Source organism: Plecotus auritus (genome assembly GCF_963455305.1).
Source record: "Plecotus auritus genome assembly, chromosome: 14".
In the NCBI taxonomy this organism is placed as follows: Eukaryota; Metazoa; Chordata; class Mammalia; order Chiroptera; family Vespertilionidae; genus Plecotus; species Plecotus auritus.
In genome coordinates, this window is record NC_137780.1 from 561726 (window position 1) to 589652 (window position 27927).

Consider the following 27927-nt stretch of genomic DNA (forward strand, 5'->3'; position numbering starts at 1 on the left):
GGGACAGGCCCGGGCTGTATTAGGCGTGTTCACCCCCTGACTCTCCCCGACTGTGGGCTCCCGGCCAGCCCCACTCCCTGCCCTGCCTCCCTCCATGGGACGGCCTGGGGCGCTGGCACCCCAGCTTTGGGTCGGAGTCACTAGTGGGTTTTCCTGCCTCCATGGCCGCGGGCAGAGCAGTGTTCCCATCTTTGGGGTGCAGAGGGTCTCTGCTAGGTGTGACCACGACGGAGGGCAGGCTAGCCCTCGACACAGAGCCCCGCCCAGGCCCCCCTCCGCCCTCGGGGTCCCTCAGCCCCGGGCGTCTGCTTCTCTGCCGCCGGCCCTGTGCGCCCATGGGCGGGGCTGGAGCCGGCAGCTCCGAGGTGGAGGCCAGCGCTGCCTGCACTTTGCAGATCAAGTCCCGCCCGGAGGCGGGCGGCGGGGCCAGCATCGCCCCGCGGGGAACAGGGAAGGCAGAGCCCGCGCCTCCTCCCCTCGCTCAGGGCCGCAGCGCCCCCTCCAAGCCTCAGGCCCCGCAGACCGGCCCCCCGGGGAGCCCTTTCCACCACCGTCCACCGCGGACGCTTCCTCCAGCTCCGGGCACCGCCAGGCCCGGGTGACGTCACCCTCCTCGGCGCCCGGGAAGCGGGAGCGCAGCGCCACCTGCTGGCGGGTCCCGCGCAGGCTCCCTGGTGACGTCACCCTCCCCGGAGCCAGGCCGCGCGGTCTCCCCTGGTGACAGAGAGGGTCTGTCGTGGTCCGCGCCCGCCTTTCACGGGGAAGGAACGGGGGTTCAAAGGGAGCAAGTCGATCCGCGGCCTCCTGCCCACGAGGATGCGCTCCACGCACCGCTCCCAGGTCCCTGCTGCTCTGCTGGGCTCTGCCCCCAGCTGCCCGCAGGCCCCGCTGCCCAGGGACGCAGGCCTCTGGCTGCGTGTGAAGTGTCCTCTCTCCATCTCTGTGCCCAGACCCCACAAGTCCCCCGAGGCCCCGGGAGACGCCAAGCCCTGGGGGCCCTGCTGCTCCCCCACTCTCGGCCTGGCCTTGGGGACCCTGGTTCTCAGGCCCTGTCCCAGGCTGTGTGACCAGAGCCTCCCCCACAGCGTCTGGGTGGCAGGGACCCCGAGGGGCATGGCTGACACAGTGGCCATCTGCAGACCCTGCCCTGGGCCCTCGGAAGAGGGAGGAGGGACACCCACCCTCAGGATACCCACCCTGCCCGTGAGCGGAGCCGGGACCTCAGGGGCCCAGGTGGACCTTAGTGGACCCGAAGGGAGGAGCAGCCGCACATCGGACCTGTCGCAGGCCGTGCCGGGGTGGGGGTGGGGAGGAAGCGCTGTAACGAGGGCACCTCCCTGGCCTGGGTGCCCGCCGGTGGGTGGGTGCGGGGTGCTGTGCCCTGTCCCCGCCCCCGCCCCCTCCTGCCCTCTCGGGTGTGGAGCCGGCAGCCTTGCTGGACGGTGAGGACCACGGACCACGTGAGTTGCCTGTCAGCTTTAATGGCAGCCCAGCGGGGGCAGTGGGACAGCCAGCGGGCTCCCGCGGGCAGCTGGCAGAGCCCCACACAGCCCCCAGGGCAAGCAGGGGGGTCCTGGGAGCGGAGGGGCGGGGCGGTGACCCACACTGCGGGCCTCCCCGGGGCCCCCAGGAAAAATAAAAAATAGTGCAGCAATGCCAGGCCCCCACCAGCCCTCCTGCAGGGCCAAGTTCCCGCCCAGATCCTGTCTACTTCCCTGCACGGCCCAGGGGGGCGGCTTGTTGGGGGCCTGCTGCGTGGGTGGCCCCTGCCACCGCCAGGGCCGGAGGCAGACACAGGCGGCCCTGTGAGAGCAGCAGACAGTCCCTCAGGGTCCGGGGTAGGCGGGCTGCGGTGGCAGGTAAGGGGGAGGAGCTGGAAGCCAAGGAGACAGGACGTTGGCCACAGGAGCAGTGAGGTGACCCCACCCCCGGGCGCGCGGGGGGTTCGAGGAGGAGCCAGCCTGGGGGTCTCAGCTGAGGCAGAGGGCATCGGAGAGGGACCCAGGGTGATACGGGGGACAGGGAGGTCCTGGCGCAGGGGAGGGGCAGGAGGAGAAGGGGCTGGATTGCTCACTCACCTGCAGGGCTATAGACAGGGGGCCCTGCCGGGTAGAGAGGAGGCTGGGGAGGAGCACTGGGGGAGCACAGGAAGCCCGGGGGCGGGGGGCCGGGGCCAGCCTTGGGGTCCGGCGGGTACGGGTATGCTGGCTGGACGAGGGTGCCTGTCATTGGAATCTCCTGGCCTGGGTCGGGGGACAGGGTCAGCGCTGAGAGCTCCGCCTCCAGGCCTCCAGGGGGCGCCGTCACACCCCTTCCCAGGGAGCCCAGGTGAGCCCCACTGGCCGCCAGTTCGTCAGAGCAGAGCAGGGTGCTGGGCGCGAGGCCCTGGTGGGAGTCAGAGCACAGCCTGGGGAGCGTCCTTGGGCCGGGACCAGGCAGCACAGGGCTGGATCTGATCATCCGCTGAGTTGTCCCCAGGGGACCCCAGCCCGCCCCCCACCCACCCCTCCCACATGGACCTCGCAGGCCCATCACCCACGCAGCATCAACGCCCATGGCTCAGACCCCCACAAACACCCGTGCGCGTCCGAGTGGGCGCAGGTGTGTCCACAGAGCTCCCCAGCTGCCCCTCGGCTGCCCTGGGCTGGCTCCACCTGTCTGGGCTCCCGGTGGCGGCTCCGTCCCTACCTGCAAAGGGGCTCTGCAGCCGCTGGCGCCGGCGGGCCAGGTAGCGGCAGGTGCAGAAGAAGCAGCAGGCGGCGGTGGCGACCACAGCCAGGAAGAGGGTCAGGGCTGCAGCCAGGCCCGCCGTGAACTTGGGGCTGGAGACAAAGAACGGGTCCTCTCACCTGCAGCGGTCACAGCGGGGCCGGCAGGACCCCGAGACGGGGCTCCGTCCTGGGGAGACCGAGGCGCATGGGACAGCGTGCCTGGCCCCCTCCAGGGGTCTATTCGTGGTCCCTGGAACTCACGAGCTCCGCACCTTCCTCTCATCGGGGGAGCACGCTCTGTCCCCAACGCGGCCTGCGGGGGGGGCAGACCCCGGGCTCCCTCCACAGGGCCCGACCGACCCCGACCGGGGAGGTGGAGGCGGCGGGAGGGAGGCCAGGCCCAAGACGGCTCCGGGGAGGAGGGACAGGTGCGGGGGCCGCCCACCTGAAGCCCAGGCAGCGCTTCTGCTGGAACTCGGAGATAAGCAGGCTCAGGTCCCGGCAGCAGTAGCGATGGCGGCAGGTCCCACAGCAGAAGGTGAAGGGCTGGCAGCTGAAGCCGGGGTGCCAGGCGTCGTCCTCGTCCAGGTACCCCAGGCAGCCGGTGCCGGCCCGCGCTGTGGGCAGGGGGGCGTGGGGGGGGGCCGTGCGGACTACCAGGCTGGTCCCCTGCCTCCCTTAGCCCCCCATGGTCCTTCCCCAGTGACCCCGCTTCCCACTGGGGTCCCCACTCCCCTGGTGGTCCACCCCAGCGACCCCCCTAGTCAGCCCCCACCTGTGGGGTCCCCAGCCCGCCCCTTGGGGCTCAGGGGTTGGCTTCCCAGGGCCCAGACTCCATCCTCTCCCTCCTGCTCCCTGCCAGCACCCCCGGGGACCCCACTCCTGGCTCCCTGCCCCTTACCCAGGGGGACCCCCAGCAGCAGGAGGGCGACGGCCGTGAGTGGCATGGTGGGGAGAGGGTGCTGCGGGTCCCGGAGCCGCTGGGGGCTGCCCACTGCCAGGCACCGCTGTGGTGGCCAGACTGCTTGCCGGCGGTGGTGACCACGCCCAGGGCCCGCCCCCGGCCCCGCCCCAGCCTAGTCTCGCGCTTGTCCCCTGTGGTGTCCGCACAGCGCCCGAGCCGAGCCGTGGACGCGAGCAGCCTTGATCCTGTGCCACCCCCAGGAGGGCAGGGCCGGACCTTCCCTGGCCTGTCCAGCCCAGGACGCCGGGGAGGTCAGGGGAGAGGCTGGGAGCCCTCCACCCCCTCCCAGAACAAGGCCCCACTGAGGCGGCTCAGAGCAGCTTTGTCCCCAGCTGTGCCTCCCGCAGGCCGGCCCGCCAGCCGCAGCTCCTGTGGCCCCGCCCCCACGTGGGCAGTGTGGACACCGGGGCTGCCCAGGCCCTGCCTCCCGGTCTCTGGGCAGCACGTCCTCGTGTTCCCGGCCAGGGCCAGGGCCGGGCTGTCCCGTCCCCTGGGGCCCGCCCCCACCCCAGGACCCTGAGCCCAGCCCGTCCGGGAGCCTTCCCCACCGGCCCTGAAGCCACGCCCCCGCAGCTCCGCCCTCCGCGGCAGCCGGCGCTGACATTTAGTGTCACGTGGTCCCAGAGAAACTGCCTCGCAGGGCCGGCAGGACGACCAGGCACTGTGCTCCCCGAGGCCCCCCGACCCCGACCCTGCCACAGCCCAGCTCCTGCGGGTGGGGCCCGGGTCCGAGTCTGCTTTACTCATGTCACCGTCTGACCACAGCCGAGGCGGGGTCGCTCCCACCGCAGATGTGGGAGGGGTCACGGCCCCAGCTCCTTCCAACGGGGGTGAGGGGGTGGGGACAAGGGGCTTCCTGGCCAGGGCAGCACTGGTGGGTCCTTGGTGGCACTGGGGAGATGTGGCCCCGTCCAACAGAGCTTCACCAAGCCTGGTGGCCGTGTGGCCATGGTCCTGTGAGCCACCCCTGGGGAATGGGACCTGCCACCACGGATGGGACCAGGCCTGTGTCCTTCTCAATCTTCTAGTTCCTCCCACCTTCTCCACTTGGGTCCGCTGAGCCCCAAACCCTGGGAGAGCCCTCCGCCCTGGGTCAGACCTGCAGACCTGGGCACACCCCGTCTTTCGTGAACTGACTCCTGACCAGCCAGCCCTGCCCTTTCCGCATGGAGGGGGTCTCATTGGACAGGAGCCGGTTCGCCATGAGGCAGCTCCCGGGCCGGCTCCTCCCTCCGCCTGACCTGGAGGTGCCCCTGAACTCTCAGCGGTGGGGACCGGGCACCTGCCGTGAAGGCGATGCAGGAAGAAGGTGCCAACGCCTGGACACAGCCACAGGGTCTGATGGCCGCGTCTGTGGGACAGGCCCCCCGTTACACAGCCCCCCCGTTACGAGGCCCCGTTCCCTCAGGACCCGAGCACGAGGCCCCCTTCCCCAGTGCGGCTGCTCTTGGTCATCGGGGTCCCTCTGGCCATGCACAGCCCCCAAGGCCGTTACCTCCCAAGGTCAAAAGGGGGGTGGAGCAGGAGGCAGAGGCAGAGGCAGCCTGAACGCCCGCCGGCAGCAGGCAGACGTCCCTCCACTGGACATGGGAGCTGGACACCAGGGACACTGAGTGCCAGGCCCTCCCTTGAGCTGCAGACCAACTCCCTCCATCCACTTCCTGTCCGAGGCCACCTGCCTCAGGCGCTGCGCAGGTGTTACCAACAGGCCCCAGAGGGGGGCACAGGGGAGGGAGCCCTGCCCCCCAACGTTGCCCCCTCTCCCCTGACCCCACGACAGACCAAGCTTCCCTTAGGCTGCCGGCCAGCCCTGCCCAGCCCAGCGGACCCCAGGCCTGCACAGGCCCCGCCCCGTTCGTGTCTCCTCCTGCAGGGACGAGGCAGAGGCGAGGACACGTGCATCTGTGAAGATTCCTTTACTTCCTAGAAAAATACACGCTGCCATCTGAGGGCTGCCGCTCGCCGGCCGCGCTTCCTGAGGGAGGCAGCCCTGGGCCGCGTGGGAGGAGTATTAAATAGTCGGGAGAGGTGGGCTCTAAAAAATCCGTTTCTCCTATTTCTAGAAAAAAAAAAAAAATAAAAAAAAAAAAGGAGAAACAGACTGCCATCTGCCTGGCTTCTGGTGTGCATGTATATGTGCACATGAGTGCACGTGTGTGCGTGTGCCCGGGACGGCTGGGGGAGGCCCGTCATGCACAGGAGGCGGGGGTCCTGGCGGGGCCGTAGTGTTGCCCTGGGAGGGAGGCGCTGTCCCTCATCCCCCGAGACCCGGCGTCTTGAGGCAGAAGCTACTCTCCGGGGTTCACGTCAGGCCCCGGAGCGTGAACACTGTTGCAGAGCATGGACGGCCGGCTCCCGGGCTCCGAGGGGCAGACGCCCGTGAACACGTCCTCCTGGTAGGCAGTGTTTCCGGACGGGCAGCAGAGGACTCTGGGAACTGGCAGGCGGGGGGAGGAGCAGGTGGGGGGACGGTGGGAAGCGTCCTGGTCCAGCATCGCTGAGTGACGCACAACGAGCTCGGCCTCCCCTGTCGCCGGGTCACTGCGAGGCCGAGGGCCGTGGCCAAGAGGCAGCTCGAGGCGGAGAGGAGAGCGCAGCTCGAGGCCGCAGGGCGACCTGCGGCGGCGGCGGGCCCCGGACCAGGGTGCCGGGACGGCTCCTAGATCCCAATGGCCTGCAGCACCCGCCTCTCGCTGTCGTTGAGGTGGCCCGAGAACATCACGTAGCAGGGCTGCTGCGCGAACTGGCACAGGAAGTCGGTGAGGTACGCCTGCAGGGAGGACAGGGCGGCGCTGGCTAGCACACCAGGCGTCCAGCGCCCAAGGCGTGGTCTCCCACATCCTTGGACCTGGCTTAGGTCCAACCGGGGGCTGAAGTCCTCGGGGAAACACTCTCCCCCCAGGACCTTCACCGCAGGACCTTCACCGCAGGACCTTCACCGCAGCCTCAGAAGTGGGACCAGCCCGGCCGGCCTGGCTCAGGGGTTGAGCACTGACCTACGTACGAACCAGGAGGTCGCGGTTCGAGTCCCAGTCAGGGCACAGGCCTGGGTTGCGGGGCTTGATCCCCAGTAGGGGGCGTGCAGGAGGCAGCTGATCCATGGTTCTCTCTCATCAGTGATGTTTCTCTCTCCCACTCTCTTAAATCAATAAAGATATATTAAAAACAGAAAAAAATTATTTAAAAAAAGGAGCGTAACCACGTTGTGGTACAAAACATGAAGCAAAGCCCCACCCCACGCCCCCGCCCCCAGCAAGACAGGAGCTCGGCCCAAGGCTCAGGGTGCACAGGAGCGGAGCCTGGCTCCTGGTCTCTGGCGCCCTCACCTGCAGGTCCACCTGGTAGAGGGGGTCCTTCAAGGCGTCGGGGTCATCTTCCTCATCGTCCTCGTAGTAGTCCTCCTCTGTCACACACGGGGTGGGGGTGGGGGTGGGGGTGTCAGGCAGGCGCCCAGGCCCGCAGGCTCCGCCGGGGGAGGGCAGGGCACTCACCGTATTTACTCGTGGCGAGGATGTCAGACAGGAGCTGGCCCGCTAAGCCCCCCCCCTCCTCCTCGTCCTCCTGGTCCTCGTCCTCGTCCTCCCACATGTCATTGGAGTCGTCTGGTTGGAGAGAAAAGCAGCTGCAGCCACACACGTTTTCCACCCCCAACTTGAGCAGGTGAAATGGGCCCGTCTCTGACTGCGGCCTGCAGCCCCCCATGGGCACACCAGGACGGCAAATCCCCAGGAAGCTTGAAGGAGAGTGGGTGTCCTTCAAGCGGGGAGTGGGGAGGGTGAGGGAGGGGTCCCGGGAGGCGGGCCAGCACCTTGGCCCCACTCCGCAGGGGCGGTGTGGCGGGCAGCGTTGGCCTCCATGACGTTGGACAGCTCATTGATGATCAGCTTCAGGATCTTGACCAGCAAAGGAATGTTTGTCCAGCGCTCGGGGTCTGCGGGAAAGAAAAGGCTTCGAGTCCGACTCGGCTCCCCGGCCACGCCCTGGGCTGCAGGGATGCTCAGCAGTCCACCCGCCAGCTCCCGCCTGCAGACCACACCCAGGCGCTCCCATCAACAGCCACTCATTACCCCACCTCATCTGCCTGGTGCCACCACAGGTCAGAGTCAGGAGAGGCCCGAGTTCAGGAATTAAAGGAGGCAGGTTTTGGCCAGTAATAAAGCTTGGGCACCAGGTGGGGGTCTGGAGCCGAGCACGCAGTCCCCAGACCTGCAGCCGGAGACTGAACCTACAGGTCAGGGGCACTCACTGCCTACAGGTCACTGGGGTCACGGGTCAAAGGTGGCCGATAATCAAGACTGGACTTGGCCCCGGAGCCCCTGGTGCTGAGACAACGCCCGCCCATCTCAGCGAGGGAGAGCCCTGTGCTGACCCACTGGTCCTCATCAGGCCCGTCACCCCCGAGTGCCCCCGCCGCCCGTCTCCCGTGTCACCCACTCTTGGCCGTCTTGGCGCGGGTGCGGACGCCCTCGTCCACGCCGTAGATCTCCTCGCCCTTCACGCGGATGTCCTGCAGCCGCTTGTCGTCCGTGTTGATGCCGTGCTGGAGCAGCTTGCACAGGGCCACGGAGCTGCGGGCACACGCGGGACAGCCCTCAGCCACCCGCTCAGAGGCCACCCTGGAGACAGCATGCCGTCGGAGACTCTGACGAGAAAGCAGAGCTCGGGTGGGTGAGCCCCCAAGGGCCGCTGGGAGGTGCGCTGGGCGATGCGCCGGGCGTGGAGCCAGGGCAGGGGCAGGCTCACGCGGAGAACAGCCTCCGGCGGCGAGGGCTATGGCAGAGGACGGTCCCAGCCCCGAGGTCAAACATGGCGGTTGACCACCTGGGAACTTCAGGGGCAAGTCAGGGCGGGGCAGCGCCAGGAGAGGCCCACCTGACTTTGCCCTCGTACTGGCCGTAGAACAGGTGCTGCCGGCTCGTCCACTCGGCCATCACGAACTCCAGGGCGGGCTTGCCGGTGGGCCCGGGCAGGCTGCACAGGAACTCCAGAAGGGGCTCCAGCTGGGTGTGCACCAGGTGGGCGAACACCATGATCAGGGACTGGAGCAGAGGGAGGCCGCCATCAGGAACCAGGACACGGAGCCGCCCGGTCAGCGTCCCAGGCCCACACGACAGCGCTTCCTCATGCCCTCAGGGCAGGCGGAGCCCAGGAGCCGGGGAGCGGTGTGCGGACTGCACCCCCGCCGGGCGCGGCCCACCCGCACCTGCATGACGCTCAGCGTCTCCGCCTGCTGCATCTTGCTGAGGATGGCGCGCAGGATCTGGTCCAGGTTCTCGCCCAGCTCCCGCCCGGCCTTGCTGATGAGGGTGGAGACCAGGCGGCCCACGAAGGCGGCGGTGAACTCGGAGGTGCGGGGGTCCAGCAGCTGGCTCACCACCTGCATCACGTACCACAGCCCGCCGTGGCCCTGCTCGTCACGCCACTGCGCCACCTGCTCCAGCGCCACCGACACGTAGGCCCGCAGGCACTCGCCGCCGTTCTGGGGACACGGGCCGGGCCGCGAGGTCAGCGATGGGACACCGATGCCCTGGGGCTGCACAGGCGGGGTCTCTCCGGGCTCACGCCTCCTCGGAGTGGGACCTCGTCTCCTGGGGGCTCGGCCACCGGCGTCGGCCGCTCCCCTCAGACACAGACACAGTCCCCGCCTCGCCCACTCAGCCCTCAAAGATGCGCACTCTGACCTCAAGGGACAGTGGGCAAGCAAACCGTGTTTTAGCCATAAGGGCCACCCCTGGTGCTGGGACACACGTCTAAGGCCAGCGTCACGGGCGACAGGCACCCGAGATTCCCCAAAGCCCATCGCCCTTGACTTCTCCGAGAAGAAACATCCAGAAAAGCCTTCCTCACGGCCCAGGTCAATGTCTGTGACGCCTCCACAGTGGTGACCCCGACACGGGGCGCCCACATCTGTACGACTGCAGCCCCAGAGCACAGACAACACGCGTGGCAGCCTGACTGCCCCGGTTCTCTGGGTAAATACAGACGTGAGACACACATGCCAGAGCGTGGACCTGTCAGACCTCAGCCCCCGACAGCACACGGTACCTGCATGGTGGCGTTGTCGTCCGTGTGCAGGGTGCACTGCGCCACCGCGGGGAAGGCCTGGCAGACCAGCAGCTGGGAGAGCGGCGGCTTCGTGCTGCGCACCACGGTGGTCAGGATGTCGATGGCTGTCTGGAGGAGGAGGGAGGTCAGACCTCGGGCGGGAGGGGCAGCCGCCCAGGCCCTTACGGAGTGGACACAGTGCAGCAGCCCAGAGAAAGCTGGCTGAGAAAGGAAGGACTAGAGACGCGGCGTGTGCGCCCAGCCTCCTCACGGGGGCCCATCACTTGACGGCCGTGGACGGGACGGCAGGCAGCGAGCTCAGTGCTAACAAATAAGGCGCCTCTGGAACAGCCATTTTCCTGAAGCCTCAAGAACCACCCGTCCCTGAGGGCAGAGCAGCCGGCAGAGTCACCCTGAACCTCGACGTTCACTGGGGTCCTGCCAGCTGGGCGCAGGTGCAGGTGGTGAGCTCACACACACGCACACCCCACCTGCTCACACCACCCACCCACGCCTGCACCGCGTGGCTCCGCGCCCACTCACCGCGCACAGCCCTGCGGGGAGCTTGTCTGCTGGCGCCTGCATGATGCTGACCAGCGTGGGGATCAGCCGCATCTGCATGGGGCCCTGGCAGGCTTCGATCTGGGACAGCTCCTTGAAGATGTCCTGAGCCAGCAAGGCGACGACGGGATCTGAGGTGACAAGGCAACACGGACCCGCCCGCCGGTCTGCACATGCCGCTGGCTAGTGACGCCGGGTGCGTGGCCCTAACCTAGCGAGCAACGTCTGTGTGGACGACACGCCACACACCCGGGACCTAGCGGGACCACATGAACCACCTGAAAGAACAGGAGAGATGCCACCTCCAAAGGCACACGATCTCCCAAGGCCATACACGGGCTTAGCCTACAACCAGACCCGGCTCTTTTCCTGGGCGAGTCCTGACTGCCTTACCCTTGTGGAGCCCGACTGGGCTGAGGAGCCGTGTGGCGAGGGCCGCCCGAGGGTGCAGTGCGGACGCCTCGCCAGGCCACACCCCCACGTGAAAAGCCATCACCCGTGACGTGCAATAATCCCCAAGCACCCCGAGCCTCCACACCGGAGCCCCCTCTTTACAAACAAACACCCTCGGCATCTTTTCTGATAATGAAGTACAGACAATACACACTACAGAGAAGCAGTGCAGAACATGCTAAAAAGCGCTCAAGGAAAGAAACCCCGTAACGGCACCCCAACACGCTGACGTCTATGTACGCATGTTACAGACGTGCTTTTCTAACACAAAACCAGCCCTGGGGACTGTAGTCTGTGCGTCTGGAAACACTATCTATTACTTATTGTCACGTCAACGTCAGCTCAGCCCTAAGCATTCTCCGGAGGTTGTTTTCATGGCTGTGGTTTCCCATGTTACGGCATCACTAACCCCTTCACATGCCCACGTTGTTGCTGCTATAGAAACAAGAGGAGCACGCTGTCCATGTGTCCTCAGGCCTCCTTTCTGAGGCAGTGCAGACCTCTTCCCAGAGCTGATCAGCTGGCTCCCCTCCCCACCCCACCCCACCCCACCCCACCCCACCCCTCCCCACCCCACCCCACCCCACCCCACCCCGGTTCTCACGAGGGCATGAGACCCCCGAGAGCAGGAGCCCTCCCTTCCAGCTCTGCGGACCCCAGCCAGGCTCGGCTCTGCTCACGGAGAGCCAGCGCTTGCTTAGGATACGGAAGAGGATCTCCCCCAGGGACAGGTCTGCTCCCTCCCCGGTGGGCGCCCTCCCTGGCGGCATACCGTTGCTGTACTTGAGGAAGATGGCGATGGTGAAGGGGCAGATCTTGCTCTCCACGCTGGCTGTGAACTCGGGGTCCACTGTGCACACGATGCACAGCGTCTCCATCACCAGGTTGAGGACCTCGGAGCTGAACTGCGCGGCCAGGTGAATGAGGCCGTCCAGCACGCTGGGCAGGAAGGGCTGAAGGACATGCGTGCTCTCTGAGGCCTTCAGCTGGTCACAGTAACTGGGGAGACACAGAAGCAGGCGTTACTTCCTCCCAGGGCAGGTCCCTTGTGGCGTTCCCATTGGTGCTCGCTATCTGCGTGCTAAGAACCGACAACAGGAACAAGGCCCCCACAGGTGCTGAACAAACGCTCCGGCCCAGGCTGGGGTGGCTCAAATGGCTGGAGCACCTTCCTGTACTCCAAAAGGTGGCGGGTTCAACCCCTGGTTGGGGCACACGCGGGAGGCAACTGATTCATGTTTCTCTCCCTCTCTCTCTCTCTCTCTCTCTCTCAAATCAATTAAAAAAGTTGCGATACTAAGGTTAAAAAAAATGTTTAAAAAGTTTTGTCTTGCCCTGGCTGGTTTGGCTCAATGGGTAGTGTCAGCCTGCAGACTCAAGGATCCCGGGTTCAATTCTGGTCAAGAACACAAGCCCAGGATGCAGGCTCCATCCCCAGTGAGAGGTGTGCAGGAGGCAGCCCATCAGTGACTCTCTCATCTTTGATGTTTCTGTCTCTTCCCTCCCTTCTTCTCTGAAATAATTTAAAAAATATATTTTAAAAAAGGGAAAGGAATGAACTATAGTGCATGTGACATCATGGATTAACATCAAAATCACTGTGCTGGGTAAGAATTCAGGCGCGTGCGCGTGCACACACATACATGCACACACACACACACACACGCACACACACACGTATTGTGTCTATGACCACGTTACGCGCCAGCTGCTGTGTTCCCAGGTCGACCACGACCAGCGAAGTCGTGGCTTTGATCCCCCAGCCGTGCAGACCTCGCCTTTGGTCAGGACCCCGAAGCTCACGGCCAGCCTGCTCTGACTCACTTCTTCAGAGCTGGTTTGCCACGTGGCCTGGGGGGTTTCACCGTGTTCTCCGGGGCCTCCCAGTCCCACAGGGCACTTCTGTCCGCGGATGGAGGGCCTGAGCGAGACGTCGGAGGAGCCCCCTTGCTGACGCCAGCGCCCACAATGCACAGCGCCGCCCTCTCAACAGGCAGGCCGGCAGGCCGGGGCCGGGGCAAGGCAGGCGGTCGTAGGACTTCAGGGAGATCTCAGGGTTCCAGTGAGATTCAAGTTGGACTTCAAAGTATTCCCCAAACCACAACGGTCCCTCTGGGCCGGGCAGGAGGGTGAGTGAACGACCAGGGGTCCTGGCCGGAGCTGTTGCTAGGCCACACCACCCGCATTTGGAGGCGGCGACCCCCAGAACGGCCCGGCTCTCCTCCTGCTTGTCACTCCTGTGCAGCCCTCGGCGGCGATTCTCTCCGAGCCTCTGGGGCTTGCTGTTTGCAGAGAAGGGGCCCAGCTGACAGGTCCCGGCCAGCAGGGATTCACAGGGAACCAGGAGTGAGGGAGCAGGACACGCTCCGGGGACGCCTTCCCCGACCCAGTCCTCAGAACAGCTTCATGAGGAACCTCCAGCAACAAAACCCACTGGCAAATGCTGTTTGGACTGAGCTCTGAGTAACTTTCTCTTAAAACAGTGTCACCCGAAGGCGGCGGACTCACCCCCAGATGGCTCTCACAGCAGAAATCCGCACGGACGGGGGCTGCGTCTCGTGGAGACCACTAACTGTTGCCTGCAGGAACTGCTGGATCAATTCAGGGGACATAGCAACAGTGAACCGACTGGCGGCCCAGAGTGCCCGACCCAGGAGGAAGGGAGACACTGGGAGGGAGAGAGAGCAATTAGGGGCTGGACAGCACCGTCTGTTACCTCCTCCCACTCCCCCTTCCCCGGCTTGTCACTCACGGGTACCACATACTAGAGACAACTCAGGTGAGAGGAAATGCCGCCTTTCACCATTTGCAAAGCAGACCCGGAACACTTCAGACTAAAGACCACCGACTCCCCGCTCTCCTCACCCCCCGCCCCGCACTGCCAGGCAGCCCTCCGCACGTCTCCTCACTGCCAGGCTGTCCTGCCCGAGGGCCACTGCTGGACACTACACCTCAGCTGTCGTTCTTGTACTTAAAACAAGCCCACAAATGCCAGTCTGCCGAGTAACGGGCACCTTGGTCAGCATCGAGTTCGAGGCCTCGAGACCAGGGACTCGGCATGGCCCACGGTCTCCCCACGCATCCAGCTCAGGCGCCCAGTCTGTTCACTCTCTTTCCGAGCACACAGGGCAGTTTCCCGAAGGCTGCGTGGTGTGCGAGACGGTGGCTCCGACAGCTTATGGGGCGGATGCTTACATTTCTTACCCTTTAATTGCTCAGTTTTTGCTGCTAACGTGTTAAAATTGACACAAAAATTCCAAGGAAAATCTCTTTGGGACCATTGATAATTAAAAAAGGCGGGTATAGAAAAGCTCTTAGCTACAGACAGGATAATAAATGTGACATGTTAAACCTTTCCCAGTCCTAACACTAAATACTCTCAAATCTCCATGGGTTTTAAAGACCGTTTGCTAGGGCAAATGCTACAAAAACGTGCTGGAGGGTTTGAGCAGTGCCACGCTTTCCCTGGACACGGATTACACGCCTCGCCCAGGAGGCACCACGGGCAGAAGCTGCACCGGACACGCCTGCCACTCAGACCTCAGGTCAGGGAGGACGCAGCGCGTTCACCAGCCTCGGCGCAGGGCAGTCAGAGGGCAGGGGCCTCCCTGCAGGCCGCGTGGAGGCTCAGCCGCCTCAGCTCTGACTCGGAGCCCAGAGGGAGGGCAGGCCTGACACTGCCCCTCCAGCCAGAGCACCGGCCCTCGGGGGCGCTCCCCAGGGCGTCCATGGAGGAGAGGTGAGTGACGGACCGGGGCTGCAGCCTGCACGCCTGGCGTCCGTGATGTCCGCGCAGGAGGAGCAAGGTCGGCAGTGTGTGTGGGTCTGCGGGGCGGAGCAGAGTCTACACGTGGGCAGAGGCCAAGGAGCCAGAGACACGGCGGGTGAGGCCCGGGCACTCAGCAGGGCTGGGGAATGGGGGAGAGCGGCCCGACAGGCCAGAGGGCACCCTTCTCTCACGGCAAGGGCTGACGTGGCCAGAGGACAGGACACGGTGTTAGGAGGGTACTGGCCAACAGTAAAGGGAGGAAAACGACAGGAAGCAGACAGAAGACGGCCCGGCTCAGGCGGCCGAGGGGCGGCTGACAGCAGCAGAGCCGGCCAGCCCTCGCCCGGAGGCAGGCTGGTCTGAGAAGGGTCGTGCCCCGGCCGCGGAGCCCCGGCAGCGGAGGTGAGCCAAGGTCGGGCTGTCTCAGGCTCCGGGAGGTCAAGCTCCAGGTGGGGAGAACTTTCCCCAGAGGACACGTGGGTGCCCCGGCTCACCCACCTCCGGGGACAAGGACGGGACGCGGGTCTCAAGGCCGCCGGCCGGCCCGGAGCCATACCTGTGAGGTTGAGGTCGGCCAGGACCACGCTGGTGAGGAACCCGTGCATGTCAAAGTGGGCCCGGCCATTCTTGACGCTGTCGGTGAGGACGGACTTCACCGAGCCCAGCGCCAGCATGCAGGCCTCGTGGATCTTCCACCTGCGGGGACAGCTCTGCTGGTGAGTGGCCGCCGGGCGTTCCGCTAGGAAAGGCACTCCAGCCCGACCCTCCCGCTCAACCTGGAGCGGAGACAGACTCTCAGCTACCGTCTCCTGACTGAACAAAGCCGAATTCTCCCCCAGGCTTTTAGAAAGGGGCAGAACAACAGCATCCGAACAGACTGTCGGGGGGAAACCTGCTCTAAAACCAGACAGCCACAGGCAGCCGAGGCCCGCTCACCAGTGCTCGGCGCCGCTGTTCTTGGTCTGCTCGGCTTCCTGTAAGTGCCGAGTGGCCGCGGCAGCCAGGGCAGCCGCACTCTCACCCTGGAAATCAGTGGCCACAGCCTGGGGAGACAGGAGACGGGCTCGTGCGTGTCTGTGCAAAGCAAACCCACTGTAGCCGCACATGTGATTGTGCCCGGAATGGTCCGTCCTCACACACAGGCTGAGCCCGAGGTGTCCTGGACACACCCTCCTGGTGCGGTCTGGGGGCAGAGCGGCATCTATCTGTGGCTGCCGTGCCCACACTGGGAAAGGCTCATCTGCTAGCCCAGTGGTCGGCAAACTCATTAGTCAACAGAGCCAAATATCAACAGGACAACGACTGAAATTTCTTTTGAGATCCGAAAACCGACTTCTGCGCGTGGGCCACGAAGTTTCAATCGCACTGTACGTGCACACCCGCACGTGGTCTTTTGTGGAAGAGCCACACTCAAGGGGCCAAAGAGCGGCATGTGGCTCGCGAGCCGCAGTTTGCTGACCACTGTGCTAAGGGAACTTGGTGTGACCTTTCTCAGTGCCCCAGGCAACCAAAGAATGAGCAGAATGCACCCTCAGTGGGGACAGTCCTCCCCCACAGCAGGTGGCCCGGGGCAGCTTTGCAGATCTTGGGCCTAGAGACCCCTGAGCCCTATCAGAGCCGGAGAGAAGAGGGGCAGGTGCCTGGGCCACGTGCACGGCCTCTGACCATCTGCAGAGCCCGCTGCGTGGAGGGGACGGAATGTCCTGCTCTGACCCAGCAGCAATGACCTTGGAATTCCTGACCCTCCAACTTCATCTGAGATCCCCCTCGTTACCCCTGGGGGACGCCGGGATAGAGCCGCCCACCCACTGCTTGTTGGTCTCGAAGAGGAGAGCCGGGGGCAGCCCTTACCAGCAGCAGGTCCTGCGCGGCGATCCTGACCGTGTAGGAGAACGTGTCGTCGTCCTCGTCCTCCACGAACTGCTGGGGGTTGGCCGTCCACACTTTGATCTGAAAGGAACCGGAGGGAGGCTGCTGGGAGGCTGCCAAGCGGCCACACGCTCCCTCTTCACCACGCCCTCGGAGGACGCAGCCCTTTGTGCTCTGGAGTAAGAGCCCAGCTTCGAGGCGTTTCTCTTTGGTGTAGGAAGCAAATCCCCCAAGGTCAGCAGCGAAGGCAATGCCCTCGAAGGACACTGGACACTGCTTCAGAGCGGGCAGGCCACCAGCTCTGCTTGTCAATCAGCCGTTACTTTAAAAAATCCTCACCTGAGGCTGTCCGCTGGTTTTAGAGGGGGGCGAAAAACACTGATGCGGGAAAGAAGTATCCATTGGCTGCCTCTCCTACATGCCCCAACCAGGTCCAAACCCACAACCTAGATCCGTGCCCGACGGGAATGGAGCGTGTGGCCTTGCGTGCGCGGGACGGCGCCCCCCCCAAGCACACGGGCAGGGCCACTGCTCCTCTGTCAGATGCACCTTCTGCAGACCAGACCCGACGGGGTTTAATGTGAAGGTGATGTCCATGCTGGTGGCTGACACGAGTCATTCTCTGGTGTCTCACGTGCTCTGTCTTAAGTGGTGACCTCGTCTCTATTCACAGAGACGGAGCAGGTCACCCCGGGTGAGGGCCTGGGTCGGGGTCCTGCAGGCCGGGTGCCCACGGCCAGGCCATGCTGCTGCAGCTTCCCCAGCGTGTCGCAGGAAGTTACCCTCCCAGTGTCTCTTTTCAGAAACACCCTGGCGCCGGGTCTCCGGGCTCCTGGCGCTCACCTGCTCCTCAGTGATCTGCATGTACAGCAGGATGTAGTAGATCAGCTCCGGCAGGGCCTTCCTGACGGTGCTTTTGAACTTGCTGTTCTCCAGCAGCGCGTGAACAAACTCGAAAATGCTGAAGACGAGGTTTTCAAAGCCCAGGACTTCGCCTGCAGGAAGTGCAGAGACAACGTGGGTGACAAGAGCGTGAGGGACAGGACGTACGCTGGGAATAAACGACACGACCAGTGACACTGCCGACTACTCCTGTCACTTGAGAACACTGCTCCCAGCAGGTCTGTGTGGCCTGAGATACTTAAAACTACGACAGCAGAGGGAAGTGTCAGCCCCGGGGCCCGGCTCAGACAGGCAGAATGCCGGAGTGGCGGGGCTGGCGGGCACCTGGTCCAAGTGCAGGCCCCGTGACCGTGGGACGCAGGCACGCGCCCTGGTCCCACAGCCGCACAGCGAAGGGGAACCTGACGAGAACGTGCGAAGGAGCGAGCCCCCGGGCCGCTCTCCCTGCGGCTGTTCTCTCGCTCTTGCCCAGGCCCTCCCCTGCGCAGCCACACCACGCACCATCCGAGTCCACGGGGTCCTCCACCTCCTCCGTGTAGTTGACCTCTGTCCTCACGTAAGTATGACGGCGAGTAAAGGAAGTCAACCTGCTCCACACACACTCTACAGGGAGGGTGGACACTAGGGGAGACACGGCTCACTCGGGAGCAGGGACTCGGCGAGCCCGCCACCACGGGCCAGCCGGAAGGATATAAGGCCGCGCTCTCGGTCAGGGTGTTCCAGACGATGGGCAGGATCTGCTGCATGGAGGACACCATGTGCTTGGGGAAGTTCTTCACCAGGGCGGTCACGGCCTGTGCCAGGGAGGACCACAGCAGGGTGTCAGGGAGCAGACGCCCTCACACCTCGGACCTCGCCGTCACCGGTGGCCGATGCTCACCTTGAGGACTTCCATCTTAAACCCGCTGTCGGAGGTCGGCCCGTCGGGGATCTGCAGGGCCTGCACGAAGGCCTCGGTGAACTGCTGCACCACAGGGAAGATGAGGACTTTGGCTGCACCCTGATGCCAGAGAGCGAAGTCAGCACCGACGCGGCCCACCGGGGCCAGGCCCCCTCCACCAGCCCTCGGGGCTCCCGAGATCCCTCAAGCTCCAGCCAATCCCAAGGCTACAACCCCTGGTGGGCTCCTCCCTGCGCGTGACCTCCTCAGAGTCGCCATACGAGACCCCCTTCCCAAGCCCCCAGGGTCGGCGTTCCCAGTGAGCTTCCACACGAGGCCGTAACACACCAGTGAGTTCGGGGCACTCGTGTGAACAGGAGCAGGACAAGGTGTTGGAAGAAGGAAGGCCCCACAGGACACTGAGCTGCCTACGCCTGAGAATTACCCCAACGTCCCGTGTCCCCACTCCCCACTCCCCGGGCGGGGTGCGTCTGCGGAGCACTGCTGCCCGCAACGGAGGCACCGCACCGCGAGCCCAAGGTTCCCGACCTTTTCCAGCTCCTCCATGTTGCAGATCATATGGGCACAGGTGGTAAAGATCTCCACAGCTCGGGAGCGGGTCCGGATGCCATACACCTGGGAAGAGGCACAGACAGCCGTGAGACGGTGCCCCTGCGCCCGTGGCGGGAAGAAGAGCTGAGCCCTCCACCCCGACGTGACGGACTCCCTGAGACGGAATGTCGCCCACTCCTGCCCCGGGACAGACACTGCCCTTCGGTGAACGAAAGGCAGCAGACAGCTGGGACTCAGCGGATGAGCCTTGCAAGCTCACAGCCCTCGTGGGTGACCTGATGGGAAACCAGGCCCCGCACTGCTGCACACCGGCATGCGGGTGTGTGCCGCTCGGGGTGCAGGCCCTCGGGGGGGACAGAGAGCGGGAGGCGGTGCAGCACCTCCCGCCAGGCTGCCGTCTGACTGTGAACGAGCTTCATGCTCGTCAGCACGTCTACGGGTGGACAGGAACACCTCTGTGAGCGCGGCAGTGACAGGCTGCTCTCAGCGCCCAGCGGGAGTGAGGCATCGGCGAGGCGGGAGGGAGCGGTCAGCCCGGGACTTCGGGCCACTGGGTGCAGGAGGGTGACAAAGGACGGCACTCCATCTTCACGCTGGGGATGGGCAGCGCAGACTGGGCTCCCGCTGGGAGGGGAGGCTGCCGGCCTGCACGGCCCCCTCTCTCTGCGGCCCGGGCGGAGACTGCGTACCTCGGCCATGGTGAAGATCTTGTACATCTCTGGGAGAATGACAGGGGCGACGAGGGGCATCTGCGTGTCTGTGACTTCCCGCGTGAATTCTACAAGGAAAAAAGGAGTACAACCTGCTTGGTACAGACAGGAAGTGGGAAAACTTCAAGCCGCTTCCGGTGGCAGTTCCCCAGCAGGAGGCAACAGGGGCAGACACCAGCCTGCAGGCCTGTCCCGGGGAAGGAGGAGCTGCTAACTATTTGGTAGGAAAGGAACAATTCAGAGATAAAGGAGAAGACACGAGATCAAGGAAGAAAACCTTCAATAGGCCCTGAGGAAAGTCCGTGACAGGAGGGGGTGAAGCTTGTGAGGCCACCGTCGGGAAATGCTGTGTGAACCTGGTCTGTGGCCACGCATCAACATTCAGCTGCACATCGGGGTGTTTCCCCTTTGGTCCCCGTTTCCACAAGCCCCTGGCGAGCTGTTCTGATGCACATCATGGGCTCACGAGGCTCCACCTCCATTCCCCACCCCCCTCCCAGTGAGCGGCATCTACTGGCCTGGAAGCCGAGCCTGCTGCTCTCGGGACAGACCATGTGCCCCAACCAACTGACTGGCGGAAGGAGACCTGGAGGTGAGGGGGTGCGGGCCGTGCCTTTTCCTTTAACTCCCCAAACCCCCACGAGGCACTGAGAGAGCACAATGGACCGGAGCTCAGAGCACCGATCCAGCTCAGAAGAGAGACCCACCAAATCGCCCTGGACCACAAGTGCAAGCATTTTCGTTCTGCTGGACTGTTCTTAGCTTTGTCCTGGTTGAACTACGACAAAGACACCACATAATAGGGATGACAACGGCCATAACGGCTAGGACTGACGAGGGCTCACCACACCAGGCAGGGTACGAGTGCTTTATGGAGATGAGCCCATTTAAATGACTCAGAAGACCACGAGGCGACACTGGATCTTAGCTTTACACACAAGGAACCCAGACCCCAGGTAAAGCCAGAACACGATCTGAAATCAAGCGCTTAACCAGCAGCTGCAGCCTGGCCTTGGGCGAGCGGGTTTGAGCAGCAGATACCACACCCACTGAGTTCCCTGCAGAGAGCAGACGGGCGGGAGGACAGGCAAGAGAGGGAGAACCGGGAGGAGCCGCAGCACAGTGAGTCACACAGGCCAAGTCCTGCGGCTCGGAGCCCCCACCACAGGCTTCCGGTAGAGACGACGGCCGGGGGAGCAGGGTCCGCGCCGGGGAAGGCTCCTCACCTGTCAGCACGCGCATGGCCCCGTGGACTGCGTTCAAGTCTCCGCTCACCAGCATCTCCATGAGCAGGTTGAAGAGCTGGGGCCAGGCTTCGGGCCAGTCCCAGTGGGCGATGGCCGACACCGCGTAGGCCACACTGGAGCGCACCTTGCTTATCGACTCCCTCAACCCGCTGGGCAGCAGGTCCCGGATGAAGATCTTTGCCTGCACGAGGAAGCCCGCCTGCCCTCAGACCAGGCTGTGCGCGGCCAGCAGTCCCACCCAGCCTACGTGCTAGCCAGACTCTGCATGCGAGACACTAGCAATCTGTATTTCCTCGATGTGTAGACCTGACAAACAATTCAGACCCCCCCCCCCTGCGGTCCCCACCCCCTGCAGCCACCACAGCAGCACTGCCTCCATGTGGCCACGGACAGTCACGTCATTACAACGGAGTAAGAGGAAACCCTGCCCCCAGTGCAGGGCCACACCGCGCTTGGCACCCAGCACAGCAGCCGCCGCCATCTGCACAGACACAGACGGGTCACAGCTGCAGAGCCCTGGGGCAGCCCACGCCTCAGAACTTCTCAGGGCCCAGGATGGCTGCACAGCTCCGTCTCAAACAGAAACGTCACTTCATTCAACCCTCACACAACTCTTTGGAAGTGGAGCTGAGAAGAAAAACACTGCAGACTGGGACCTGCCGCCATCGGCCTGCCACCGAGCACGTCCAACCCCTCAGCCAGAGTGTCCACAGCACCAGCCGCCCGCCCGTCTCCTCGGCCCAGCCCTCCGACCTCCTGCTGTCCAGGCAGACTGGTCAGTAACTGCCCTCACCCTTTCCGTAGTTTCTGGAGGCCTGAACTTCTCCGAGTGGGCACACCAGTGCGTCTCCACATACTGCTTCAGAATGACCGACGCCAGCTGGGAAGGGGACAGGCCGTGTCCACAGCAAGAAAAGGCATTTCCACGCGCAAACACACCATGCACCCGCCCGGTCCACCCGAGGCAGCTAACCCTGGTGCAAACCCCAGGTTACTTACAAACAGGCTTTACTCTTTCTCTTTCCCATAACAAAGTGTCACTCCCAAGGACAGCGAGTTACCTGTAAACTGGACCAACCCAGCTGGACATACCTGACGAATTGCTAGGGCCCCCTGGGGGTCCACGGTCAGCTCAGCCAGGTGGACACCAAACTCTGGAAGAGAAAACGATTGTGAGTCCAGGAGAAGCAGGAGAAACACAGCCATTACTGAGCCGGAAGCCTGGTGCCAGCAAGGAAGGCTCCGGAAGGAGCCGCTCCACGGCTCTGCAAGCACCGGTGATGGATGCTCCAGGGACGCCTCCGAGGCGGCGGCGGGCGGCCCGCAGGGAAAGTTCCAGCACCACAGGCACCTTCTCCACCACCACAGGCACCTTCCAGCCCCGCCCTCCCAAGGCGGCGACACCTTCCTCCTAGCCCGTGGTCAGCAAACCGTGGCTCGCGAGCCACACGCGGCTCTTGGCCCCTTGAGTGTGGCTCTTCCACAACATACCACGGCCTGGGCGCGTCTATTTTGAAGAAGTGGCGTTAGGAGAAGTTTAAGTTTAAAAAATGTGGCTCTCAGAAGCAATGTCCATCGCTGCACTGCTGATGCTTGGCTCTGTTGACTAAGGAGTTTGCCGACCCCTGGCCGAGACCAATGACAAATGCGTATCTAACTGAAACCAGTGCTATCTGACCCCAAGGAGAAAGTGGAAGGTGAAATTTCAGGAGCTGCTCAGATACGCACCCCCAGGTAAGAGACGATTTTAAGTCTAAGAAAATCTGGCTTCCAAAGGCTCCGTCCTACAAACACAACTGTTGTAAGCGAACAGTCTTCAATGAGCAACGAAGGCAGGCATCTCGATACGCATTTGGGAGGCTAAACAACTTTTACTCCCAAAACGGAATTTAGATCCTTAAAGGCAACAACCCATGAAAATCCCAGTAACGGTTTTATGTTTGTTCGTTTGCAGAAATAGAACTATCCATCCTAAAATTCACCTGGAATCTCAAGGGAGCACGCAAACTCAAAAGAAGACCAGACTGGAACACGCACACTCACTGATTTCAAAACTTACCACCAGCCTACAGTGACCAAGACCGGGAGTTCTGGCACAGAGACAGACAGACCGGTGGAAGAGAACAGAGCGCGCACCTATGGTCATGTGACTTCTGATGGGGGTATCACGTCTACTGGACAGTCTTTTCAACAAATGACACTGGGACACTAGGGACCCACTGGCCAAAGGATGAAGTTAGACCCTCACTTAAAACCAGACCAAAGGAACTCAGTGGACCAGGAGCCTGAATGTGGGACCTCGAAGAAAACAGAGGAGAAGAACTTCACGACACTGGGTTGTCCACGATTTCCTGAGAGGACACAAAACACAGAGAACGAAAGAAAAATAGACACGTCGGACTTCACAGAGTTTTAAAATTTTTGTGCATCGAAAGACACTATTATGAGTAAAAAGGCAGGAAGCGCCTGACTCCCTCATCCGCACTGACCTTTCCCGCCCTCCCCACCGCTCCCCGGAGGTGACCCAGCAGCGTGTGGTGGGCCTTGCCTGCGCTTCCTTTGCACGCGTGAGCAGGTACCGCGCATCCGCACGTCCTCGTGTACATGGAAAGCTGTAGGTACTCGTCCGCACTTGGCTTTTCTTCGGTGACACTGCATCCAGGAACTCGCCCTGCCCAGTTCACCGAGAGCCCTCACTGTCCGTCCAGCTACACAGCACACCATCGCTCAGCGCTGTTCAACCGCTCACCTGCTGGGGCAGTTCGCGCCCTGCCTTCGCTTTTAGAGACAACGGCAGTACATCCGTGCGTGCACTGTCGCTCCCTGAAGGCTTATCTCCAGCTGGAGGCCCCCAGCGGATGCGGGACGTGGAGTTGTAGTCAGAGAGCCTCTCCTTAGGTCAAGGTTAGAGAAAAAGGCGCCCATGTTTTCACGAAGAACTTGTGTGGTTTCCGCTCTAAGTATTTAGACTTTCACCCATGTGTGGTGTAAGATCCTGGTCCGATTCCAAAGGGCCACCAGGTGTCCCCGCCTTAAAAGCCGTCTCGACCCCAGTGCTCCGAGAGGTCAGCCCAGCTGTGCCACCAGTTCCCACAGGACCCGTGCCTGTTCCCGCGCCAGCGCCATGCTGTGTTCATTACGGAGGCCGACTCTGGGTAGCCAGGTCCTCCCACGTAAAAAAAAGTTTTATTGATTACAGAGAGGAAGGGAGAGAGAAAGACAGAAACATCCATGATGAGAGAGAACCATGGATTAACTGCTTCCTGCATGCTCCCTACTGGGGATCGAGCCCACAACCCAGGCATGTGCCCTGACTGGGAATCGAACCAGCAAACTTGGTGCACGGGACAATGCTCAACCAACTGAGCCACACAGGCAGGGCCGAGGCTAGGTTCTTGACTGCATCTTTAATCCAATCCAAAAGGGCTCCCAACTGCCTTGCTGAGGAAGCCTTTACTTACTAACGCCTTCTGTCTTCCGTCTTTTGTCCCTTCTCCCCTCATCCTTGCTCCCCTTTCGCGCCCCAGGCAGAAGCATTATCTACCTAAGACTGGCTTAGAAGGATGAGTCGGGGAGAGCAGGAGGGTGCAGCATGAGGCGGGAGTGAGTGGGTCAGGCCGGCTGGCAGTGCTCCGCAGGCAGGGAAGCTACTGGGGGGCAGAGGGGGCTGTGAGCCGGCTCTGCGGGAGGAGGGGAGCTCTGAGCACAGCTCTGAGAAACCCCCTTTTCTCCCGGGGGTTGGGAAACACAACACCACAGCTGAAAGGGAAAGAAAACTCCACCACTGGCCTTGTTCCGAGCGCGGCCGCCTTCCGCTCGGCGCAGTGCCCAGGAGCGCCCAGTGCTCAGTGCCACACGCCCAGGGATGCGTCTGGATCCTCGAGGGGCTGCGTGCGCAGGTGACAGTGTTTATGCTAAACTGCAAGAGAGCCAGAAAAGCGCCCGTGAGAACCAGGAGGCAGCTCCAGCCGCAGGGGCACCCCTGGGCCTCTGGGGGGTCATCAGACTCCGGGCAGCATCTGAACGCCAGAAAGGGAGGCAAGGCAACGCCCCTCCAGCTCGGCTCAAGTACCGGTGGTGGAAGGAAGGAAGGAAGGAAGAAAAACGTGTGTCTGTGACGATCTGCTGGGAGCAAGCGGAACAGACTGGGTCAAGACCGAACGATGGGGCGACATCTTCACTCCTAACAGAGAAAAAGAAATAACGGGACAATGACCAAGAGCCTAAACCTAGTCTCCAGCAAGCCTGTGCTGTGCGGCCTAGAGAATTAAAGCTCGCGGGTGAAACTCGCTCCACCACCTGATGATCCTACCCTGAGAGAAAGAGGAGGAAAAAGAAGAAAAAGAAGGAAAAAGCTTTATTCTAAGATGTAAAACGGTGACGCATAAACACACCACAAACGAAGAGCGGGCGTTCTCCGAAGCCACAACGGCAAGTCCCACAGAAAGGCGCCGACGGAGGGAAGTCACTGACGCTCCCGGCCTCGCACGGCCTCGCCAGCCGCGGGCTATTGCTTATAAAACGCTTGCTCTCGCCTGCCTAGCAAGTAAGATGGAATTGGAGAAACGCTCTAACCGATCACCTGCCTTCTATTTCAGCTCTACTGGGGTAGAGCCGTGGTCGGCAAACTGCGGCTCGCGAGCCACAGGCGGCTCTTTGGCCCCTTGAGTTTTTAGCAGAGGCCAGCTTAGGAGTACCCCACTTCAGTTAATAACAATGTACCTGCCTATACAGTTTAAGTTTAAAAAATTGGCTCTCCAAAGAAATGTCAACCATCGTGCTGTTGGTATTTGGCTCCGCTGACAAATGAGTTTGCCGACCCCTGGGGTAGAGAAACACTCCCGCAAACCCGGCAGTTCCCTAGGACCAGAAGGCAAGGCGTTTTCTACGAGAATAACACTAAAAAGGGAGGCAGCGCCGAACGAGTGAGAATGACTCGCTCATTCGTGGGACCCGGGAGCTGCACCCTCACCTGAAGGTGGGGAAGGAACTACTGACCGTGTTAGGACAGAAGGTAAGACGGGAGGCACTCTGCACCCCAGGCAAGCAGAGGCCAGGAGAGAAGCCATCGGAGGACTCGTCATCCTCCATGGGAAACACGGCTACCACGGGGTGCGTTTCCGTAGTTCCCGCAAAATCTAGGGCAGGGGTCCTCAAACTTTTTAAACAGGGGCCAGTTCACTGTCCCTCAGACTGTTGGAGGGCCGGACTATAGTTTAAAAAAACAACTATGGCCGAAACCGGTTTGGCTCAGTGGATAGAGCGTCGGCCTGCAGACTGAAGGGTCCCGGGTTCGATTCCGGTCAAGGGCATGTACCTTGGTTGTGGGCACATCCCCAGTAGGAGGTGTGCAGGAGGCAGTTGATCGATGTTTCTAGCTCTCTATCCCTCTCCCTTCCTCTCTGTAAAATATCAATAAAATATATTTAAAAAAATAAAAAATAAAATAAAAAAACAACTATGAACAAATTCCTATGCGCACTGCGGGCCGGGACCAGTCGGCTGCTAAACAGGACAGGCAGCGGCCCCCGGCGGGCCGGATACCTGTCCTCGGCGGGCCGCGGGCCGTAGTTTGAGGACCCCTGATCTAGGGAAGCGGGCGATTTAAACACAAACACAGCCTCCGAAGGGCTCAAAGCAGCATTCGGCTAGAGGCGTGACCCGGGCTCGGCCTCCCTGCGCGGCCTGGGGCCAGGTCTGCACCAGGCCTCCACCTGCCGCCCCGTACGCCCCGCCCCCTGCAGCCCGGCCCCGCCCCCTGCAGCCCGGCCCCGCCCCCTACAGCCCGGCGTGCGCTCCGGTCCACTCCCGCCCGCTCCTCCATCCCACGCAGAGCGCCGCACATCGGTGTAATAATCCTTCACGCCCAGGCCCCCGAGGAGGAAGAAGGCGAGGGGCTGGATCCTAGGGCTGACCTGGCCGAGTCCGACCAGGGCTCTGGCCAGAGGACCACCCTTTCCTGGGAAGGCGCCGGCCCTGCCTCGGGGGCAGCGGGACGGGACCACCGGGCACCTTCGGGGGAGGCCCTCAACTCCGTCCCCGCGGTGCCTGGCCACCAGGAGGCTCCTCGGCCGGTCACTTGTCCTCCCGCGCACCCCAGGGTGCAGGGACTCCCGGCTGCTCCACTCGCGGGGCCTGGCGGCGTCCCCTGAACCAGCTGGACCCCAAAATCATCCCCGCGTTTCAACAGAGCGAAAGTCGCCCCCACAGCTCTGTCGGGGTGCGGGAGGGTGTAGGTCCCATTCAGGGGAGACGAGTCTTCCTTTTTTCTTTAGTTTTTAAGATTTTTTATTGACTTCAGAGAGGAACATCCATGATGAGAGCGCATCACGGGTCGGCCGCCTCCTGCACGCCCCCGACTGGGGATCGAGCCACAACCCCGGCCTGTGCCCCGACCGGGAATCGAACCCTGACCTCCTTGCCTGGTTCATGGGGTCGATGCTCAACCACTGAGCCCCGGGCCGGGCGCGCCTCCCACGCTCCCCCAGAGACACCCCAAGTCAGGGACGGGAGGCACGCACGGCGCTGGGAGCGGGGGCGGCGCTGGAGGGTCTCTCTACGGGTGTGGGGTGAGGAGGGGGCCCTCGCGGGGGGCGCCCCGGCGGGCGTCGGTGCCTGAAGGGCCCGGAGAAAGGCCCGCCCCGCCTGCAGCCGCCGCCCCACCGTCCAGGCGCCCGCGGGACAAAGCGCGCAGACAAAGGGCGGGGGCGCCGCCCCCTGAGGACCGCCCGCAAGGCAGCTCGGCCGGGGCGCGGGGCGGCGCGCGTGGCTCTCACCGACTCGCGGGCCGTGACCCGGGGCCGCCCTCGCCCGCGGCCTCCGCACTGCACGGCGCCGCCAGCCCGGCCTCTCGGTCCTGGCGCCTGGACCACCGAGCACGGCCCGGCTTCGGCCTCCGGGCCTGACCTCGGCTCCTGGGCCTGACTTCGATCCGTGGGCCCGGCCTTGGCCCCCGCGGCGCCGCCCCCGCCTCAGGCCCCAGCGTGTCCAGCGTCCTGGCCGCCGCCCCGGACGCCCGCCTCTCACTCACCCTCCGTCACCTCCAGCACCTTGATCTGCTCCTCGGCGGCCGCGCGCACCTCCTGCACCGGGGACAGGATCCCGGTGAGCGTGTCCACCAACGCCTCCTTCAGGCCCTGGGCCACCGGCCCCGGTAGCCCGGAGGCCGCGCCCGCCGCCGCCGCCGCCATCTTGCTGCGCTCAGCCCGCCAGCCCCGAGGCAAGGCCCGCCCCGGATGACGG

The 27927-nt window shown here is 63.4% G+C and overlaps 2 protein-coding genes across 3 annotated transcripts; both read right to left on the reverse strand.

Annotated features, from left to right (window-relative positions):
- Positions 1-1461: 1461 nt before the first annotated feature.
- SHISA4 (shisa family member 4) lies at positions 1462-4241 on the reverse strand. The gene is made up of 5 exons (XM_080650842.1): positions 3613-4241; positions 3157-3328; positions 2689-2822; positions 2079-2243; positions 1462-1873 (listed from the first exon to the last, which is right to left on the reverse strand). Exons 1-5 carry the CDS (start codon positions 3656-3658, stop codon positions 1827-1829), a joined length of 564 nt encoding a protein of 187 aa, XP_080506968.1. The 5' UTR covers positions 3659-4241; the 3' UTR covers positions 1462-1826.
- A 1331-nt stretch (positions 4242-5572) lies between these two features.
- Positions 5573-27893, reverse strand: IPO9 (importin 9). Of its 2 annotated transcripts, none has more exons than XM_080650839.1 (24): positions 27716-27893; positions 21778-21839; positions 21479-21565; positions 20665-20866; positions 19418-19506; positions 18705-18791; positions 18156-18275; positions 17969-18069; positions 17777-17835; positions 17216-17367; positions 16355-16453; positions 15440-15546; positions 15060-15199; positions 13243-13402; positions 11507-11733; positions 10264-10412; positions 9721-9849; positions 8879-9154; positions 8548-8714; positions 8110-8243; positions 7484-7606; positions 7167-7277; positions 7002-7078; positions 5573-6445 (listed from the first exon to the last, which is right to left on the reverse strand). In XM_080650839.1, the coding sequence occupies exons 1-24, from the start codon at positions 27873-27875 to the stop codon at positions 6335-6337; spliced, it is 3129 nt and encodes a 1042-aa protein (XP_080506965.1). In that variant the 5' UTR covers positions 27876-27893; the 3' UTR covers positions 5573-6334. The 2 variants fall into 2 exon arrangements, with proteins under 2 accessions (XP_080506965.1, XP_080506966.1); XM_080650840.1 differs by lacking the exon at positions 27716-27893 and adding an exon at positions 22745-22762.
- Positions 27894-27927: the final 34 nt, after the last annotated feature.

Excerpts from the sequence above, each read along its gene's own strand:
- SHISA4 (XM_080650842.1), bottom strand. The coding sequence starts at position 3,658 with ATGCCACTCACGGCCGTCGCCCTCCTGCTGCTGGGGGTCCCCCTGG. Across the intron at positions 2,823-3,156 it reads AAGCGCTGCCTGGGCTTCAG|CCCCAAGTTCACGGCGGGCC; the intron begins GTGGGCGGCCCC and ends CTTTGTCTCCAG. Across the intron at positions 2,244-2,688 it reads GCTGCAGAGCCCCTTTGCAG|GCCAGGAGATTCCAATGACA; the intron begins GTAGGGACGGAG and ends CCCCCGACCCAG.
- IPO9 (XM_080650839.1), bottom strand. The coding sequence starts at position 27,875 with ATGGCGGCGGCGGCGGCGGGCGCGGCCTCCGGGCTACCGGGGCCGGTG. Across the intron at positions 19,507-20,664 it reads GGCCATGCGCGTGCTGACAG|AATTCACGCGGGAAGTCACA; the intron begins GTGAGGAGCCTT and ends TTTTCCTTGTAG. Across the intron at positions 11,734-13,242 it reads GCTGTGAGAGCCATCTGGGG|TTACTGTGACCAGCTGAAGG; the intron begins GTGAGTCCGCCG and ends GTGTCTCCCCAG.